This window comes from Canis lupus, chromosome 30, assembly GCF_011100685.1.
Source record: "Canis lupus familiaris isolate Mischka breed German Shepherd chromosome 30, alternate assembly UU_Cfam_GSD_1.0, whole genome shotgun sequence".
Lineage (NCBI taxonomy): Eukaryota > Metazoa > Chordata > Mammalia > Carnivora > Canidae > Canis > Canis lupus.
In genome coordinates, this window is record NC_049251.1 from 1,611,603 (window position 1) to 1,631,046 (window position 19,444).

Genomic DNA, 19,444 nt, shown 5'->3' on the forward strand with positions numbered 1-19,444 from the left:
GCAGCGGGTCTCCGGGAAGGCGGGGCCGGGGCCGGGGCCGGGGCCGGGGCCAACGCGCTTCTCCGCCCTGACGTCCCCCGAGGCGGCGTCCCCGCCGAGCCCCCGCGCCCCGCCCGCGCCCCGCCGAGCCCCCGCGCCCCGCCCGCGCCCCGCCCGCGCCTCGAGGCAGGGAGGGCCGAGGGGGCACACGTGGGCCGGGCTTCATCCAGCTGGGAAGGGACTTCGTTTCGGCCCCTACGTGTGCCCCATGTGCGCCCGCCCTACGAGAACACACCGGACACAAGCGAACCAGGCCTGCATGCGGGCGGTGTCTGCCCCTCCCACCGGCCCCCACCCCAGGCCCTGGCCTCTGGGCGCCCTGAGGGAACCTGGCCCCGCCTGCGGAACACGACCCTGGGCTGGGCCTCCTCCCAGCTTCCTACGGAACCGCATCCAAACCATTTTGCTGCTTTCTCGGCTGCTGGCGGCAAAGTGGGAACCTGGCTGGCGCTGGGCCTAGTCGCCGGCAGGGAGGACAGAATCAGAGGAAGTGACCTTAAGCACCTGGCACAGTGCGTGGTGCGCAGTTCACCTCTAGGCCAGTAATCCACACCTCCCTATTCGAAGGCCAGCTCATGAACAACCTTAATCGCACCTGCACCTTGAATTTTCCTTTGCCACTTAACCTATTCATAGTTTCCTGGGATTAGGACGTGCACACCCTTGGGGCCACGATCCTGCCTCTACCCCAGACTTATTTGAGGCCTTGGAAGTGCTCATCTGGAGTGTTGCAGTGACATCCCAGTGGGCCTCCACATCCCCACTCTTGCATGGCAATCCTCTGGATTGCTGTCTGGCTAAGGCAGATCTGACTGGTGCCTTATACAGTGCCTGAGATACATCAGGTGATTAGCAAACATTCTAAAAGCCAAAAAAACTGCATACTCTGTGCCAGGCACACTTAGAAGCACTTCAAATTTTTAACTAATTTAATCCTCATGTCAACCAAGTGAGGTATTAGCGCTATGCCTGTTTTACAGATGAGAAAACTGCGGTACAGAGAAGTTGTCACATGCTCAATCTCACAGATAATAGGTGGCAGAGAAAGAATTTAAGACCAAGTGGCCTAAGTCTAGAGCCCTATGCTCATAACTACCTCACTAGTATTGAGTGAATGAATGATTCAGTCCTCAAGAACCTTTCACAGCCACTGGCTGGCAGGCGGGTGAGCCAAGATACTATATAACTAATAGGGATGGTGACTAGACTCAGGAGGACAAAGGTCTGACTGCTTATGCCACTACTATGTGACCCTATAAAGTTAATCTGTCTTTACTTCAGTTTCTTCAACTATAAAAGAGGAATAAAATCAAGTACTTTATGTACTGCATATTGCGAGGATTACCTGAGGTAATACAGAAGTGCTCAGGACCCACAGGGTACCAGGTAAATGTTAACCCCTCCCACCCTGCAACTGTAAGGCCAAGTAGTATAAAATACATGGTGGCAACTGGCATGTCCCTCTAAGACTGAATATATTTAATGACTGGATTTCCAAGCCACTCTATCCTACCACGACCCTACCCCTCGATTCTTCCCCAACCCATGTCATCTGGTTGCCACTCCTGGCATATGACCTAAACTTTTCTGATTGGGGGTGCTTTGTCAAAGCAGCTCTTCTCATCAAAAATGTCTTTCTCTTCTTATTTTACCTGCTTATCTACTTTCTTTATGGACACCTGCCCAACTCCTCATCTGGCTGCCTACTGTATTTTACCTGTACCTTTATTACAGCATATCCAAACTCATGATTATATTAGTTACCTGTTCACACCTGTTTCCTCCATTGTTTAGAAGATCCTCATTTTCTTCAGCTTTATGAGCCTCTCGAGACTAACCTACACTGGAGGTCGGAAAGATTTGTGGCAATGAGTTAGATATGGAAGCAGGGAAGATATGGTCCAAGCACAAAGACCTAGCAAAGAAAACAGGGACACAGATACTCCATGTAAGGTCATACGTGCCCTTTAGAAATGCCATGAAATGGCAGGGGTAGAAAGACAGAGGAAGAGGTTGAAAGGAAGGCTTCGTGGAGGAGGTGTCTGTGCATGTGCATCATGGGGAGAGGCTGTTTGGAGAGAATCTGAAGAGGCTTACAAATATTGCCTGAGTGCCAGAGGTGGACCTACCACCAAGTTGCCTCATTTTGCGTGTAAGTATTTGTGTTGGGCTCTAGACTTATTTCTCTGGTGACCAGTAGGCCTTTCCCCTCCTTAGCACTCAACAAGCTGCAGCATTTAGGTGGGAGAGATTTTTGGTGATGGGACAAGAGCAGACACAAGTGGCAGCTTTCTTTGCAGGGAGAGGATGATGGAAAAACCTCCGTGGGGAGAGTGTTCGCTGAGTGACAGGGGTCAGGAACGCACCAACTTTGATCTGTGAAGTGACAGGTGATCTTCATTTGGTTAATTTCAGAATTTAGCGGAAATAGCTGGTTCGTCTCTTCTGGGGGAATAACTTAGTGGCCACAGATTTACGTTCACAGAAACCGTGCTTTTTTTAAAAATTATTATTTTTTTTAGAAACCGTGCTTAAACTGCAGTGTATGAGAAGCCTTGGCTTAGAACTAACAGGCAATAGGCTTTCTTAGGAATTTTCTGGATCGGGATATGCCAAAGAAACGTGACGTAGTATGGCGGGCTGCTACTGCTGGATCTTCTTTACCTCTTCATTACCATACGATGTTTTGATAGGATTGTAACAGTTTTTGACAGTATGGCTTAGCGTTAGTTTAGGCAGATCCCAGTAACCCTGGGCCAGCTAACAGGATTCTCGTGAGGTTTGGGACACTGGTGGATTCCTTTTACCTAGAAAAGCTGACATTTTCCTGCAGATCATCTGGTCAACACCAACTGTCCCACCTACCCTGAAAACTCTGAGTGCAGATCTCTGGCTTGGTCGACTCTGGCAGGTTAGAACTTTGACTTCTGTTGCATTTAGATTTCCTACATGTAACAGTGAGTCACAGTTGTGAGCTACCTCACAGGTGGACTAAGACTGATTAAAAAGATGATGCTTTTAAAAAGCCATTCTGTGTGTAATAGCTAGGTCAGGGGCTTTCCTGGACAATGGAAAGAACATGGAACCAGAGTCAGAAAATGTGCAACAAGCCACAGCCTTAATCATCCTGGTTACCTTGGGCTAGTGACATTCAGTCACCCAGAAATTCTTCTGGAACCAGGCAGTGGTAGAAAGAATAAATGAGCAAGTATCCCTTAATTCTTCAGAGTCCTATTTTCATCAACTATATAGTAGAGGAGTGAAAAAAACCCACCAGTAGCAAACTGATGCATGTGAAGTATTTGGGGAGCTGTCAATTCAATATCCCATGTTATTATCTGCACTTTTAATATTTTACCTCACATAAGGGAAGAAAAATTAGATAAGTAATCACATGGACAAAGCTACTAATATTTTAAAATATTTTAGCCTTATATTGCAACTGGCTAAGTATTCAGAAACATGGCTTCCATCCCATTGGTTAAAAGCAATTTGGGGAGTATGGAGTGAAACCATTCCCAAGAGTTTCTCTTCATTTGTCAGCCCTGAGTGAGGGGCTTTATGTGTCTGAATCCATTTGCTGACAACCAGACATACTTTACCACCTTCATTTCTGTTTCTGGAAATCCAGATAGGACACTAATAACACAAAGCTTGAACGTCTCATAATTCTCCTTCTGGGAGAGAAGCGGCATGAGGTGGAGACACAGAGTCTCATACTTAAGCGGCCTTGTTTGTACATTCTATCAGAACAGAACATGGTCTTTCTTCCTGAGGCCTGAAGTGGTAGTGCTGAAGACTGCAATCTTTGGAGCCTGGATGCCATTCTTAGAGTTACAGAGACTTCACACAGCCAAGTGATTTCACCTGACTCCATTTACCTACCATGAAAGGGTCACCTTGTGGGACCGTAACATAACATATTATGTTAGGAAGAAGCATCCACTTTCAAAATAGACTCTCAGCAGGTAATACGGGTCAGCTCAGGCTATTTTTAGTTCTGCTTTGGCAATGACCACAAAGGGAATCTAAACTCACTTTTTTGCCCTCAGAATCCTGCTGGCATGTTCTCATCAAAGACCTACCCTTTCTGTGGTGATGGATAGCCTGATCAAGAGTTGCCAGTGCAACTGCTGCCACGTACCCACACCACCCTTTTCCAGAGACCTCATAACTTGTGCTGAGAAATCGTGAGGATTCTTTCCCTTCAGAGATATTCTGACAAAGATGGAAGGAAGGTCAATATAAAGGGCAGTAAGATGTATGAACCCCAAAGTAGTGTTTTCAGACAAACCAATCATAGCTTGACAGTCTATTGCTCTATTCTATGATTTGAAAGCATGTTCTAAAATGGATAGGAATAGGAAACAAGATAAAAGGCATCTGTGTTAAACCTCGGAAGTTCCTTCTTTAGACAAATGAAATATTTGCAAAATTTGGTACTAAAGAGCCTACTGATTATATATAATACCCACACACTTGTCTTGAAATGTTAATAGTTTGTAGGCAGTAAACTGCCCTACAGAACAAATTATGATATTTTTTAACAATGAGAGGAGTCATGTCTATTATAAGGCTTAGAGAAATGAATTTGGACAAGGTTTGGTGTTGTTGAAAAATTGAAGGTCTAAGTCCTCTAGGATGCTGTTATGAAAATCATAGCCAATCCCAAAAATGACCCTTCAAAACCCATGTCCTATTTCCTTTACTCCCCTGTGTCATCATTTTATTTTCTCACTGAGGCAATTTGAAACGCTAAGGAACCACAAGCAGAGGTGACAGAAATGACAATGGCTAAAGGAAGAAGACAATGGAAATCTTAAAGAACAGAAATATGTTTATAGGCATTTTTAGCAAGACGGACAAGAGCAGACCCAAGGTAATAGATCCCTCAGGTTTCAGAAGACTCTGAAAGTAGGTTCCTTAAATCAGAGAAGCATAGCCCCAAATACACAACCACTACCATCAATTCTGAAAGAACACCCAGATGCCTCCTTGGAAGCTTAGAGAGTCCATTTCCAAGTATCTGTCAAAGAGCCAGTTCCCTTCATCAGGTCATAGAAGAGCACTGTGATTGAAAGGCATGGCCACTTACTAGGGTATCTCTCCTCCTCTTCTATCGGCTGTTTCTTCTCAGGCTTGGGAGGGCCTTTGATTTTATACACCAAGGCACGGAGTTTCCCAGTCCAGGAGGTGTCCTCCTCCTCTTCTTCCTCCTCCTCCAGTGGAACTCCTAGCAAGTCACAGAACAGAGCAAAAACCTCAAACAGTACATGACACCACCATATGATTGAAAGAACATAAAGTCTATGCTTCCCACCCTTCTGGAACCTTCTAAAGATACTACAGGCAGCTCCCCATAATTATATATCTACTAGTTTTGTTTTTTTTTTTAAAGATGATTTCTGGTATTCAAGGACATGGAGTAATTTCAAACTCCACACTTAACTTTTTCTAACCCATGTCTCAAAAGGGCTCTAGAGTACCTAGGAAGAAAGACTTAATATTGAATCATTTCAAGTGAAAAGACCATCTATTATTTATATATTAGTCAATCCATCCTTGCACAAGCAACACAAATGCTGAGAACCATTTAAAATCAGCAGCTATGCATCAGAGTAAGGACTGCTGGCTTAGAATTCTTCAGGGCATAAGTTACTAGATTTATATCACTGTACAATCTATGAAGCAAAGGGGATCAGAATCTTGGTTCAGCTGGGAGCAGAGTCCACCTGTCTAAGCAAAGTGGGTGAGGTTTACAGAAGCATTTGTTATTTTCCTTCTATAGAAAACTCGTTCACTTTCTTCTATCTCACAAAATTTCTTCTTGGAGGAAGTTTCTTTTTTTATTTTTATTTATTTTTATCTTTTTTTCGGAGAAAGTTTCCATTATATGATTACACTAGAATTATTTCCTACAGCTTCTCTGATCCAAGTAGTTTGGGCAGAAATCATTTCTTGAGCAATTAGTATTGTACAGTTAACCCTTGAACGATGCAAAGGTTGGGGTGCTACCCACTTGCACAGTGGAAAATTCACATATAACCCTGACCCTCCAAAACTTAACTATAAATATCATGCTCTTGATGGGAAGCCTTACTGGTGACAATTAATAGTCAACTAACACATATTTTTAAATGTCATATGTATTCATTGGGCTCTCTGCTCAGTGGGGCGTCTGCTGCTCCCTTTCCTTCTGCCCCTCCCCACCCCTGCTCATGGTTTCTCTCTCTCCCTCTCTCTAGCTCTCAAATAAGTAAAATCTTTTAAAAAATTATATGTATTTTATATGTACAGTATTCTTATAATCAAGCAAGCTGGAGAAAAGAAAATGTTATTAAGGAAATCATAAGGAGGAGAAAAAAAAATGTATGGTGCTATACTCTATCTATGGAAACAGAATTCCACATCCTAAGTGGACCCCTGTAGCTCAAACCCATGTTGTTCAAAGGTCAACTGCACTTTTAAATAGAAAACTTTCTTCCCAACCCCCACTAGCTGCTAATGAGGGAATCAGGAACAGACTTGTCTTTGATAAAGCTCTCATCACAGAAGCTCACCACAGTGAATGAGAAGGTCCTCATGGAAGTCATATAGCTCCTCCCGGATCTCCTCTGGGCAGGGGCAATTCTCTCCCAGTTGAAAGTTAAGAAGCATGTTGATCTTTGAGGGACAAAGAAGAATAGGTAGTTGGTTCTCAGTGTTGGTGAAAAGAACTCCGATCCGGCATGCCTGGATGGCTCAGTTGGTTGTGTCTGCCTTCAGATCAGGGGTCTGGGATCGAAACCCTAGTTGGGCTCCCTGCTCAGTGGGGAGCCTGCTTGTCCCTCTCCCTCTGCCCCTCCCCTCTACCCCTTCCTCTGGCTCATGCAGTCTATGTCTCTCTCTCAAATAAATAAAGTCTTAAAAAAAAAAACTCAGATCCTGCTTAGACACTTAACATTCTTTGCAAATTTTATTCAACTCAAATTCTTTTATAAAGGCCAACATTTGGGACGCCTGGGTGGCTCAGTGGTTGAGTGTCTGCCTTTGGCTTGGGCCGTGATCCCGGGGTCTTGGGATTGAGCCCTGCATCAGGCTTCTCCTTCTGCCTGTGTCTCGGCCTCTCTCTTGTCTCTCAAGAGTAAATAAAATCTTAAAAAAAAAAAAAAAAAAGATGGCCAACATTTAAAAGCAGCTTTCCTCCTTTTTCTGATTATAATGGTAATTTATTAATTGTACAAAATTTGGAAATACCCAAAGAAAATTTACTTTGATCCCACCACACAAAGATAACTATATTTATCTAATATAATATCTCCCTGTCTTTATGTATGCAGATGGAGAGCATACTCTAAACATTTCTGTTTTTCCACTTAACAATTTATCTTGAGCATTTTCTTATTTTACTGGTTTTTAATAGGTACAGTCCATTTTATCATACGGATCAATAGCAACTAATGAAAAAGCGGATGTAAAATTAATGATCTGTTAAGATATATTCCAATTGTTTCCATTTTTTGTCCTTATAAAGTTTGTCTGAATTTCCTTTTGCATAATTTTTTTTCACATCTCTTATCATTTTTTAAGGATAAACTCCTAGAACAGAAATGACTAGATCAAAAGGTTTGCACATTTTAATGGCTTTTGAAATGACTTGCCAAATCACTGTAAGCTCCAGAAAGCTTACAACAATCTGCATTACCAACTTTATACAACTTTCATTACAGTAATGAAAGTTAACACATTTTCAAATATTTTCCAATTTAATGGATGAAAAATGTCATATCCCTGTTGCTTTAATTTGCATTTAATTGGTGAGGTTGAATTTTGTTTTTCCACACTTAAGGGCCATTTTTCTTTCTTATCCTTCTTTCTTTATTTTTTTATTTATTTTTTATTTTAGGAAGGCTCCACGCCCAATATGGAGCCCAACATGGAGCTTGAAGTCACAACTGTGAAATCATGACCTGTGCTGAGATCAAGAGTGAGACACTTGACACTTAACCAACAGAGCCACCCAGGCAATCTTATTTTATAAATTTCCTATTCATGTTCTTCCTCCATTTTTCTGTTGAGTAATTTTCTTCTTAAAAATTCACAGGTATTTTGCACATCCTTAGACTATTCACTCTTGGTAGCATATACTCCAAATATATTTCCTGGATTTTAGTGAACTTTTAACTTTATTTACAGGATTTTTTAAATTGACATATAGGTTTTAACATGTAGTTAAACCATCTTAGGGATTCCTAACTGTTTGATGCCTTGGATGACTCTGACAGTCTATTGAAACACCTTAATTACTTCTCAGATTTGTATTTTGAATATGTATCATAAAATACAGCATATTACTTAGAGAAACAATTATACTGAAATCTAGTTATCAAGACCATAAAAAAGAAACCCGTGACACAGTAACAAATGTACTTGCTTATTAACTCATTAGAGAAAAAGATCTATTAGCAGGTCTCATATCCACTGTCATCTGGAAGTAGTGATGAATGCAAATTGATATTTCAATGTAGGACAACCACTATATTGGTTTTTCAACCGATATTAAAAAAAAAAAAACAAAACAGGCAATTTCTGTTGCTGGAAAAGTCAGGTATTTGCTTTGCTGCCTAAATCAATAATTAAAGAAATGCTATCAGAGATCAATGACAAGTTGGTACAAATGAAGTCATTCACTTCCTGTTCAGATTCAGGGATGTCTCAATTCTTCCCAAAGACCCACAACCCCACGTCAGTGACTATCTAGAGAGATTGACACGATAGCTAGATGTGATGTTGTCCATTTTGCTGCCTCATGTAGGGTAACCCAAACACTAGGCAAAGGCGTTTCCTCCTTTTGTTTAGGACTTCTAGGTTAAAAACTTTACAATCTCTTTTCTTTGCCACAAAAAACAATATTTAATGTTATTAGGAAGATCCTTTCCTAATAAGGAATAAAGGATCCTTTATTCCTTCTTTAAAGCTTCTACCACAAACAGTTTTTTGGCAGTAGGGAGAAGTATGGTTGTTAATAAAATAATATTCATAAAACAGTTTAGAGAAGTACTTTTTGTGGTTGTTAAAATATGGTAACTATATCAACATATATTGATAGGTTGTTTATTAAATTAAAACGAGATCTGAGGATCTAACTTCAGGGTCAGAAAATTAATTTCTCTGCTGAAAGATCTTTTTCCTTGGAACACTTAGGAAGCAGTGACCCACCAGCCTGTAGGGCAGAAAACCAAACGGGGAGTGAGCTGAATTTTCTGCTGCACAGGGCATACCCATTAATGAGGACCTTTTTAAAGTCAAAGGTTTACTGACTATGCCTGGCTGATTTGCCAACAACCACTGGACTGATCTTAATTTTGCCTACTTTTGTACTTGGTAACATCTCCCAAGATATGTCTTTTTCATCTCTCTATGCTACATAGATATAGGCTGAAAACCTTTATTTTTTTCCTCAAAGATTACAGAAGGATGAGAGAATCATATTACTATTTTGAAATTCTAATTCTTACCAATCCAATCTTCCAAGTGATTTTGCACTGGATCTCCTGAAGTTGATCTAAATTCTCCTTTGTTGACATTCAATTCTGAATTATTTAGAAAGCTCGACTGGTAGGTTTCTTCTAGAAATGAATACTGAGAGGGGTGGTGGGTGGGACAGCTGAATTTGATAGCAATGAGTGTACCTTCTTTCATTTCATTCCTAGACCAGCAGCATCAATATCACCTAGAAACTTGCTAAAAATGTAAATTCTTGGGCCTCTCACTAGAGCTACTGAATTAGAAGCCCCAGAGCAGGGGAGTCAGAAATCTGTTTTATTAAGCCTTTCTGGTAATTCTGAGGTCTGCTCAAGAATCCCTGGTTTTACACAGTGAGTGAAGAATCTTTCAAATTACAGACGTCTGACACAAGTCTGAAATGATTGCCCACTAGGTTACTGGGAAGACTAAAGGAGGAAGTGATGGAAGGCCCTGGGGACAGCAGAAGAGAAGGCAAAGAGGTAGTGGGGAAAAAGAGAGGTGGGAGCCAGTGTGGCCCTTCCAGGAGCCAGGATTATAAACTGTGTCTGTGAGGACAGTGTTAGATGGACAATGCAGTCCTAGCTGGGGGGTTAAGCAGATACTTTGGGAGACATACATAAACTACCCACTGGAAGAAGTGAGTTGCTGGCAAAAGGTCAAAGAACATGGCAAGAGGCAAATGCAAATACCTCTAACGCTGAAGCTGATCATAGCACATACAGAATGTTTACTATATGTCAGGTATCCTGCTGAGCAACCTAAATGCATTATCTCATGGGATCCTCACAAGAAGGGAGACAAGGAGATGAAGACATCCTCATGCTGCAGCTGGAAACACTGAGACGCAGAAAGGCAGTTGCCCAAGACCACATAGCAAGTGATGGGGGAGCCAGAGCAGGAGCCAGGCACCACATCAGTCTCCTATCCTGTTATTCACAAAAATGAGTCAGCATTTGCCCAACGAAATGGGAAATGTTCACACCTGTTGCCAGTCTAAAAGCAGCCTGACATTTGTAAACCTTGCAGAGAAATTCAGGCTCACTGCACTTCCCTCATCTTGGTGCGAATTACCTCCTCCCTTGACTTGAAAGGGTTTTCGCATTTTGCCTCCAGCAAAGAGATGATAAGCTTTGCCTACTCTTTTCAAGGCCAGGATCATTCAAGTGAATTTTTTAAAAGCCAAAATATGCAGTTCATTTTTACGCCAATATAAATATCTATGTTCTACAAAACAGCTTAGGAAAGTAATTGGACCAAGTTGTATCATTAATATCAAATGGTGGTAATTATACTGATAACAATTTTTGGATAGGCTGCTTATTAAATATAGATAAGATCCAAAGATCTGGTTTCAGATGCTGAAAACGTATTTCTTCACTGAAAGCTCTTCTGTTTTGAATATTTAGGGAGCTGGTGCCACACAGCCCACAGAATATACGTGAACAGCTGAGCAGTAGGGCAAACACAAACTACTCCTGCTCTCATCTGCAAGTCACTCACCAGGATTCTCAGTCTTCTCCAAGTGGCCTTCCCATCTAGGCAAGGCTGACTGCAGGGTGGGGTTCTGCAAGGAATGACAAGACCTCACAGAAGGGACTTCACTTGCCCAGGCCTGTTCTCCTAGCTTCTGGGGGCTGGGCAGCTTTATGAGGGTCTTGATCCTGGGGCAAGGAGTGTAGAACACTCAGATGAGAGAGACTGTTCATCTATTCTCAGAAATTGGGAAATGTTGACCGTGCTCTGTGGATCTCTGTTAGAAAGTAGTGAGCTCTGCAAAGACTGGACAGACATTCTTCTAATGGTAGCTCCTCGTTGGTGTGAACGCTGGATCCTGACAGTGAGTTGGTCTCTGGCTCAGTTTTAGGGAACAGGTAAAAGTGAGGAAGGGAGGGGAGGAAGCAATGCCCATGTGAACTTTTGGATGGATTTTTATCCCCATCTAAGATAACTAGTAGATGCTCCTGTTGCCACTAGCATAAGATTAGGCCTGTCTCCTGGCCTTGTGCTGGGTCATTTAATCACCCACAGCTCTCACAGCCCCTGCAGGCATATGGAGGTTGCATGTGCCCTACTCTGTGAGGTTCAGGTTCTTCCAGAGGAATGGTAAGGAGGCTCAAGAAGAGCTTCTTACCTGCTCCTGTGGAGGTGAGCGGAACTCCCTGGTCTTCCGGGCAGTCAGGGCTGCAGACATGTTCAAGGCCTGCATGAGCTCATTGTAGCGGAACTTCTGATTTGCCTGGAGTTTGGAGACGTAAATGTCGCCGAACGCCACAATGGCTTCCACTCGATGCTGTAGCTCACAGTCGCAGAGGTAGCTGAGGAGCTCGCACATCTGCGACAGAAGCGTGTGTTTATGTTAATTTGACAATACTTTGTACACACTGGTGAAGCAGCTAGCATCCCCATTTTACAGAGGGTAGCACTGAGATTCAGGCATTCTAAGCGACTTGCCCAGTGTCCACAGTAACCATAGAGCCATTACTTGAATCCAAGTCTGCCTGAATCCAGACACCAACTCTTTATCTGCAGGTCAGGAGGACAACAGGAAAATGAGCTCCCCAAAGACAGACTAAACCTGCCTGTAGAGAGGGAGAGCAGAATTTCTAAGAGAGTTCTTCAATGGCTCTACCCTCCAGGTAGAAACCACAACTGAATTGCACAGGTGAGCTCTGGGTCCTTCCAGACATCTTCTGGCTCTGGATGAAGGGAACTAAAGACTTCTGTTCCCCTCTCCATCTTTCTTTCTTTTTCTTTGTTGGCACTTTCTGTCATTCGTTCTTTTAGACTATCTACTATTACTAATCTTAACACTATTCGAACTTCTACTGATAAGGAAAGACAACAGCCATAACTTAGTGTGGACTATTTGCCAGACTCTGTACCAGGCACTTGCCATACTTTCTTCTTTAATCCTCTGTGTTCCTGATATTTTTATTAAAGCAGAAGTTCTATTAACCCATCTCCACTCTGCCAGGTGAACCAGGACCCAGAGCATATGCCCATCATGCTTGTGATTCTAGTTATAACATTTAATTACAAGTAACGTGTGCCATGAAATAGGAAAACCAAGCTGAATGACTAGGAAACATCTGTAAAAGGCAAATTTTTAAAAAAATATTTATTTATTTATTTTAGATAAAGAGACAGAGAGTGTATGGGGGGAGGAGCAGAGGCAGAGGGAGAGAGAATCTCAAGCAGACTCCATGCTGAATATGGTACCCAATGTGGGGCTCAATCTCACGACCCTGAGGTCATGACCTGAGCTGAAACCAAAAGTGTGATGCTTAACTGATTACCTAGTGTCACCCAGGCACCCCAAGGCATCATTTTTACAAAAAATACTAAAAGTTGGGTGTAAGACAACTACAAAATTTTGGGAGGAAATCATTAAAATATAGAAGTATTCTATGCTCAGGTTGCTTTCCAATAACCTCTAAATCCACAGTCCAAACTTGGGTCCCCAAACTGGCCATCATGCACATCAAACTGTGCATGACAAGTATCATTTACACAAAAGAGAGGCATCTACATGCTGGTCAGGGACTCACATTAAACAAGAGGTCTTGGGTCCACATCAGAAGAGCACATGTTAATAAAACTGTTGAAGGTATATATGTAAAATGTGTTGTTTCTCCTCTACATGCAACATTTTGATTAACTGGCTGCCTACCAATCCCATCACATTGGCTAGGAGAGCTTCATTTGAAGATTATTTTATTATAATACATTTTATTTTATGATAAAATACATTTCATATTCCATTTTGTGATGATAAATTTGAGTACTATGTTGTATTATACTATCATCCAGATTTTATAAACTGTAAAGCTAAGGCCTTGGTAAGTTATTGACTTGGCAAGCTTATACAGCTAGTAAGTGGCTGAGGGATGCCTGAGCCAGGCTGACTCTGTGGAACAGACAGTTCTGCTCTGTTCACTTTCATTTCTCTTTTCTCAGTGCCCAGAAGACAAAAGTTATCATCTTCTATGCATCACTGATGCTAGCTTACATCTGATAAGACCACGCTTAGGAAATGCTGAGGTCTCCTAGGTGATGGCAAGGGGGCAGCTCTAAGTTAGCATGAGTCTTCTCCTCAGCTCAGAGGGCCATTGATTTGAATGCCAGTGCAACAGGTCTACAAAGGCTTGGTAATGAGAACCTGGCAACGAATGAGAGCAGGTGAGGAGTGTGGCCACCCTATGAGCCAGTTCCTCTGGTCTGTTCCAGAGCCAACGGCTCCTCCCTCCTCTCCAGATGGAGTCTCACAAAGGAGCCATTCAGTCCCAAAGGGAAAGACATAAGATCAGGGCCAATCCATCACTAGTTCCATACAAACATTTCTAAAGTACATGCCTTGGGACACATGGGTGGCACAGTCAGTTGAACGTCTGACTCTTGGTTTTGGTTCAGGTTGTGATCTCAGAGTCCTGGGACTGACCCTGAGTCAGGCTCCACACTCAACATGGAGTCTACTTGGGTTTCTTACTCCCTTTCCCTTTACCCTTCCCCCCCAATGCTAGCTTACTCTCTCTCAAATACATAAATCTTAAAAAAAAATAAAATAAAGCACATGCCTTATTAGTAAGGGTATTTTTTGTTTGACCTGGGGAGTACAATGCATGTCAGAAATTCGCACGACCAGCAAACACTGTCTCTCCGAGTCTCTGCTCTAGTCCAGATTTAGATTGTGCGCTGAATCCTAGTCTTACCTGCAGGCTGCACTGTAACCCTCCCCAAGTCTTCTCAAGGGCAGGAACTTTGCTGCCCTGAGTTACCTGAAGCTTGACGGACTCTGGCAGTCGGGTCTGCAACAAGCCCTTGACCGGAGCCTCCTTGCTGGCCTTTTCCCCAGCCTCCACTGCCTTCTCCTCCACCTGGGTCACCTCTTCCTTCTCTGTGCCATCCTCTGTCTCTGCACCATGCTCCCCAAACACAGAGGAATCAATCAGGAGGAGGATCTGCCGGACGTCATCATCATCAAACACCCCCATGACCAGCAGGGTCCCGATGAGTTTCAGCACAGGCACAAATTGGAACTCTACAGACCCGCCGACGGGGTCCCGGATATGAGCCCCGCTGTGCTGCACTGCCTCCGTCAGCATGCTCAGTGCCTTTGTCTTGAGAATCTCCAAGGGGATCTCAGGGCTCTGCTTCTGGTGCTCCTCGCCAGTCACAACAAAGCAAGGGGTGGAGAACCTGAATCCTGGCCTGAGGCATGTTCTGAGGCCCACTCCGGGTAGCCCGTGCCTCTTGGACTCATCTGGGTACAGGCGGATTTTCCTAGTGGTGCTAGTGATGGGAATGATGTACTCATTCTTCATCATTAGCTTCCTCTCCTTAGCATGGGCCAGGTGGATGCTGATGAGCAGGTCATAGAAACCGGAGCGGAGGAGGCCAGGGAGGTACTTGTTGTCTATGGCATAGAAGAGCTGGGACAGGTCCACGTGGCCACACAGGGCGTAGGCCACTCGGCTGTTTCCCAGGGCGCACACGGCACTGTAGAGGCGCAGCGTGTGGTAATGGAAGTACATCAGGTCCTCCTGCTCGCAGAGCTCTAGAACATCCACACACCTGTGGGCACACAAGCAGTCAACCACTGCACGGGAAGGGGAGCACGGCAGGGTTCGGCGCAGTGCTTTTCCCTGAATCCCCTGGGATGGTACCCGTCTCTGTGAGGGCACATGGGATAGAGAGATGGAAGGGTCTCTATCCCAGCTTGCCCTCACAGGTGATTCCTCTCTCATTCCTGGTCCATATCGCAGTTCCTGATAATCTTCCTGCTCTACCTGCTAGAATCTCAAAAGTGTCAAAGACTTGAAGACATGGTTTCCCAAATATGAAAGTCCTCCCTATTAAGGAAAACCTCCCAACTGGAAGGGGACTGGAAAACACTGAGGTATGTCAGAGAAGTGACTTGGTCCTCTCATCTGTCGGTGTTAGGAGGTCTCCTGCTTTCTGAGGTAAGAGATGTAGGTCAGAAGAGGAAGCCAAAGCCCCTTGTCAATCTGCATCATTTCCAATCTACCTTCATCCAGGCTTTCCCTCCCCTGAAAACAAACACGCCTGCACTCTTGCCCAGAGCAAACAACACTTTCCACCCTGAATTCAGGTAGCATAATCAATTCACTTGCTCCTTCCTCACTTCACTAGCCTATGAGAAGTCTGCGTGTTCCTCCCTCATCTGTGGGGGCCCAGGGCACACTCTGCTTCCTGCTTAGGTTTTCTGTTTTGCCTTGCTCTTCATCATGGATCTGAGGATCCTCTGCAATTGGCTTACTTGGCTGGACTCCTATTTTTTCTGGCTCCTGCCCCGCTCCCCACCCCCCCACTACTTTGTCCCACCACTGTCCGTGACCCAGTTGAATACCTAAAGGGGAGCTGGAGAGGTGTCATAGCCCATTACTTTGTTTTTATTCCAACAGATCGAGGGGTGATAATATGTTAACAATAAAATTATTTAATTCTTACTACATACGGAAACTCTACTAGATTCTACCAACACAATGTCATTTGTTTCTCCATGCAATCCTTTGGGTGGTTATTTTATTTATATCAGAAGGAAGTCGAAGTAAGTTACATGAGCAATTTACCCAAGACCACAAGGTCAGAAAGAGAGTGCTGAGATCGAACCTAGGCTACAATCCAAGAGTACCTCTTAACAGGAGCTGCTCAGGAGCCCATTCTTGTCCTCTAAGCAAGCTAGGCCTGTTTCATTTTCCCCATTCTTGTCAATAAGAACATATGTTTCAGGATCACACTGGAGTTTTTAATTAAAGGGATGGAAATGATCTTGACTGCAGGCACTTGGAGCTACAGGGAAGGCCCTGGGGCAGGCATATTGGGGAGAATATCCTGCGATTTCTTTCTTTTTTAAGATTTTATTTATTTATTCATGAGAGACACACACAGAGGGGCAGAGATACAGGCAGAGGGAGAAGCAGACTCCCCTTGAGGACCTGCCAGGACCCTGGGATCACGACCTGAGCCGAAGGCAGACCCTCAACCACTGAGCCATCAGGCGTCCCTATCCTGTGATTTCTCAGTGAATAATGGAAGTTGAAGAAAAGAAAGAGACACTGAGGTTTTGAAAAGTCAGTGGACTGAGCAGGGCCTTCGGCCAATGAGGATGCTGCTCTTTCCCTTTCCTTGCTCCTGCCAGGCCTGCCCCCTCCACTGTGGGCCCCCCTCCACTACCTGTTCTCCTCTGGGATGTGGAGCGCCATCATCTGCAGGGGCTCCAGGCACTGCACCACCCAGCCATGGCGCTCGCTCACCCGCTCTGTCTCCACCTTCAGGAAGCTGCTGGGCATGCGGCTCCAGAGCACGGGCTGGATGGTTTGGACGTCCAGCCGAGGGGGACACTGTGGAACTGGGTTCTTCTCTTCACTCTTAAATATGGCCGCCGACAGGGGCATCGCGTTCTGGAGCAGGTGGAAAGGCATCGAGAAGGAAACACATGTGCTCTCAGGAGGTGCTCGGTTGCTAGGTAATGCAACTTGGCCCATGATGACCAGTAAGGTTAGTATAAACTAAGGAGACAAATGAATCCTGAGCCTTTGAAGCTTTACTGGCCTAAGACCTTGCATAGTGGGTTCTATTAGCAGTGATTACTTCCTTCAGCACCCAGTAGAAGTGGGAGAAAGGAAAATGAGAACCTACCTTCTGTCATATGAATTTCATAGGTAAGTTTGGGAGCTGGGGTGGTGGTGGGGGGGAGATCAGTGGGCAGTGTATGGGGAGGGTGTCCCTTGTTTTCTGAGGCCTCGTGTTTTTCCCCTAGTGGTCAATGTTGCCTTCTTTTATCATAACCATTGGACAAGGGGGCAGATCAATACCTTCAGCTTCCCAAGTTCAAACTGAAACAAGGAGGTGCTCGTGGGCTGCAGGAAGACTGCTGGAAACACTTTGGTATTGGGCTCCACCTGGAAACCAAGACAAATGGAGAGGTTTGCTCAGAATTATAAAACCACAGATGGCTAAGTCGTTGGTTGTTTGAATCAACACCCTCATTCTAACCTTAGCTGAGAGAGAACACCTAGCTGGCGCATCCTTTCCACTGCTCAGAAATTCTGAGATTTGGTGCCTCTTGGTAGTGACTGTCACTGCCCTCTGCCTCATTCACTCTCTCTCTCCTCCTACTTGGGCTTGAATAATCTCATGTTCTTTCATTTTCTCTGTTAACTGCAGCTAACAATTTCCTCCAGCACTCAGGGTGTTTGTCACACACGGGGACCTACTAATGTGCCACCAAAGGTGGTGGCCGCTATTGGTCAGGGAACAACGTGATGGCCTGGCTCTTCATAGAGTGTGGAGACACCTGGTTCAGAGGGAACGCCATCATTCATTACTCCTGCCCACAGAAGGTGATCACTGAGGGTGGTGCAAGGGCTTCAATATTATTTCTGAAGGCACAGGGATGTTGACCAGGCAAGCCCAATGGGCATATTACAGCAGGCCTTCTCAACCTTACCATTACTGACATTTATGGTTGTGTAACTCTTTTTTTGTAGGGGCTGTCCTGTGTATTGTAGGATATCTAGCAGCATCCCTGGCCTCTCCCCAGAAGATGTCAGTAGTACTCTCTACCCCCACCATAGTCATGACAACTAGAAAAGTCTCTGAAGATTGCCAAATGCCCATAGAAAAACACCCCCAGTTGAGAACTGATCAGCAGGTGCTTCCCTGGAATAACATAAAGAGGCTACTTCCAGTGTCTGTCTCCTTTTCTTAAAACCTCTTTTCACTTGGTTCCTCTGGACTTCTCACCACCCCCTTCTCACTCTTTCTGATTCCAGTTCTTACATTAAACAGTGTGGGATTCACTGTCTGTCTTCTAGCTGCCACTTAGATGAAGTGTGGATTTATTAATGACAGCAGGGACTCCACTTACCACTTGCCCACTTTGATACAGGGTTTTTAATCAGATTAGAAAGACCGTGTAAGAAGAAAAGGGATTTTAATTTTACCAAAGTCCTTTGCCTTTAAGTAAATTTGGACATTAGGAAGTTCTTGCAATTCTCTTGGAGTTGGGGGATGGTGAGCATCATGGATATACCCTAAGTCGGCTCTCAGTGAATCATTCTCTTGTACAGTTCCCTCCCCTAGAGCCTGTGTCTTGTTTCTAGCAAATAGAATATGGCAAAGGGGTAGGATTGTTACTCCCTTGGTTTGGCTACATTACTTAAGATTGCATCTCAGTCGAGATGCAACAGAGAAAGTTCTCTGCTTTGCTTTGGAGAAGGAAGTGACCTGTTGTAACAGCCTGTGAAAGGCCATGAGAGGGAAATTTCAGGGGATCTCATGGGACTAAGAATGCCCCTGGTTGCAGCCATCAAGAAATGGAGCCTCCAACCTACAAATGTAAGCAACTGAATTCTGCCAGTGACGACATGAGCTCAGAAAAAGGACCTTGAGCTCTGGAAAAGAATGCAGCCTTGAGCTCTAGAAAAGAATGTATGCTGTTTTGAGTCACTACATCTATAGCAATTCATTATACAGTAATAGAAAATGAATACAGAGGTTTTCTTTTTGTCATAACATTTGGTTACAGGCTTCCTTTTAATAATGAATTTCTTCAATGTATTTAGACATAAGATTTATAAAAACACCCATCTTTATGGCTGTAAGTGACTTACAAGACTACATGGTCTGTACTATCACTTGCCCATGATGAAACAGGTCAGACTGGTTAGACTGGACTTGCACCCAGTACCCAGGGATCCGTCCTGGTACACTGCAGGGGCTCACAAACTAAGTGTAAACATGTGGTTTATGCCTAATGCTTCAGGTATCCATGGACCATGTGAAGGGATAAATGCCCGTAAAGCCAAAATGTGGGGATGGAACTGCTAGAACTACCTGGCGATGTCTGAAATAAGCTTTGTAAAGGACATTTAAC

At 44.1% G+C, this 19,444-nt stretch overlaps 1 protein-coding gene across 3 annotated transcripts in view; it reads right to left on the reverse strand.

Annotated features, from left to right (window-relative positions):
• The window catches only part of RYR3 (ryanodine receptor 3), a 518,005-nt gene that overhangs the window by 160,588 nt on the left and 337,973 nt on the right, over nucleotides 1-19,444 (reverse strand). For all 3 annotated transcript variants that reach the window (XM_038579912.1, XM_038579911.1, XM_038579910.1), the window contains exons 33-38: nucleotides 17,382-17,468; nucleotides 16,741-16,967; nucleotides 14,322-15,117; nucleotides 11,678-11,878; nucleotides 6,600-6,702; nucleotides 5,135-5,272 (exon numbers count right to left, since the gene is read on the reverse strand). In XM_038579912.1, coding sequence (XP_038435840.1) covers nucleotides 5,135-5,272; nucleotides 6,600-6,702; nucleotides 11,678-11,878; nucleotides 14,322-15,117; nucleotides 16,741-16,967; nucleotides 17,382-17,468 — 1,552 coding nt within the window. The remainder of the gene's footprint in view (nucleotides 1-5,134; nucleotides 5,273-6,599; nucleotides 6,703-11,677; nucleotides 11,879-14,321; nucleotides 15,118-16,740; nucleotides 16,968-17,381; nucleotides 17,469-19,444) is intronic.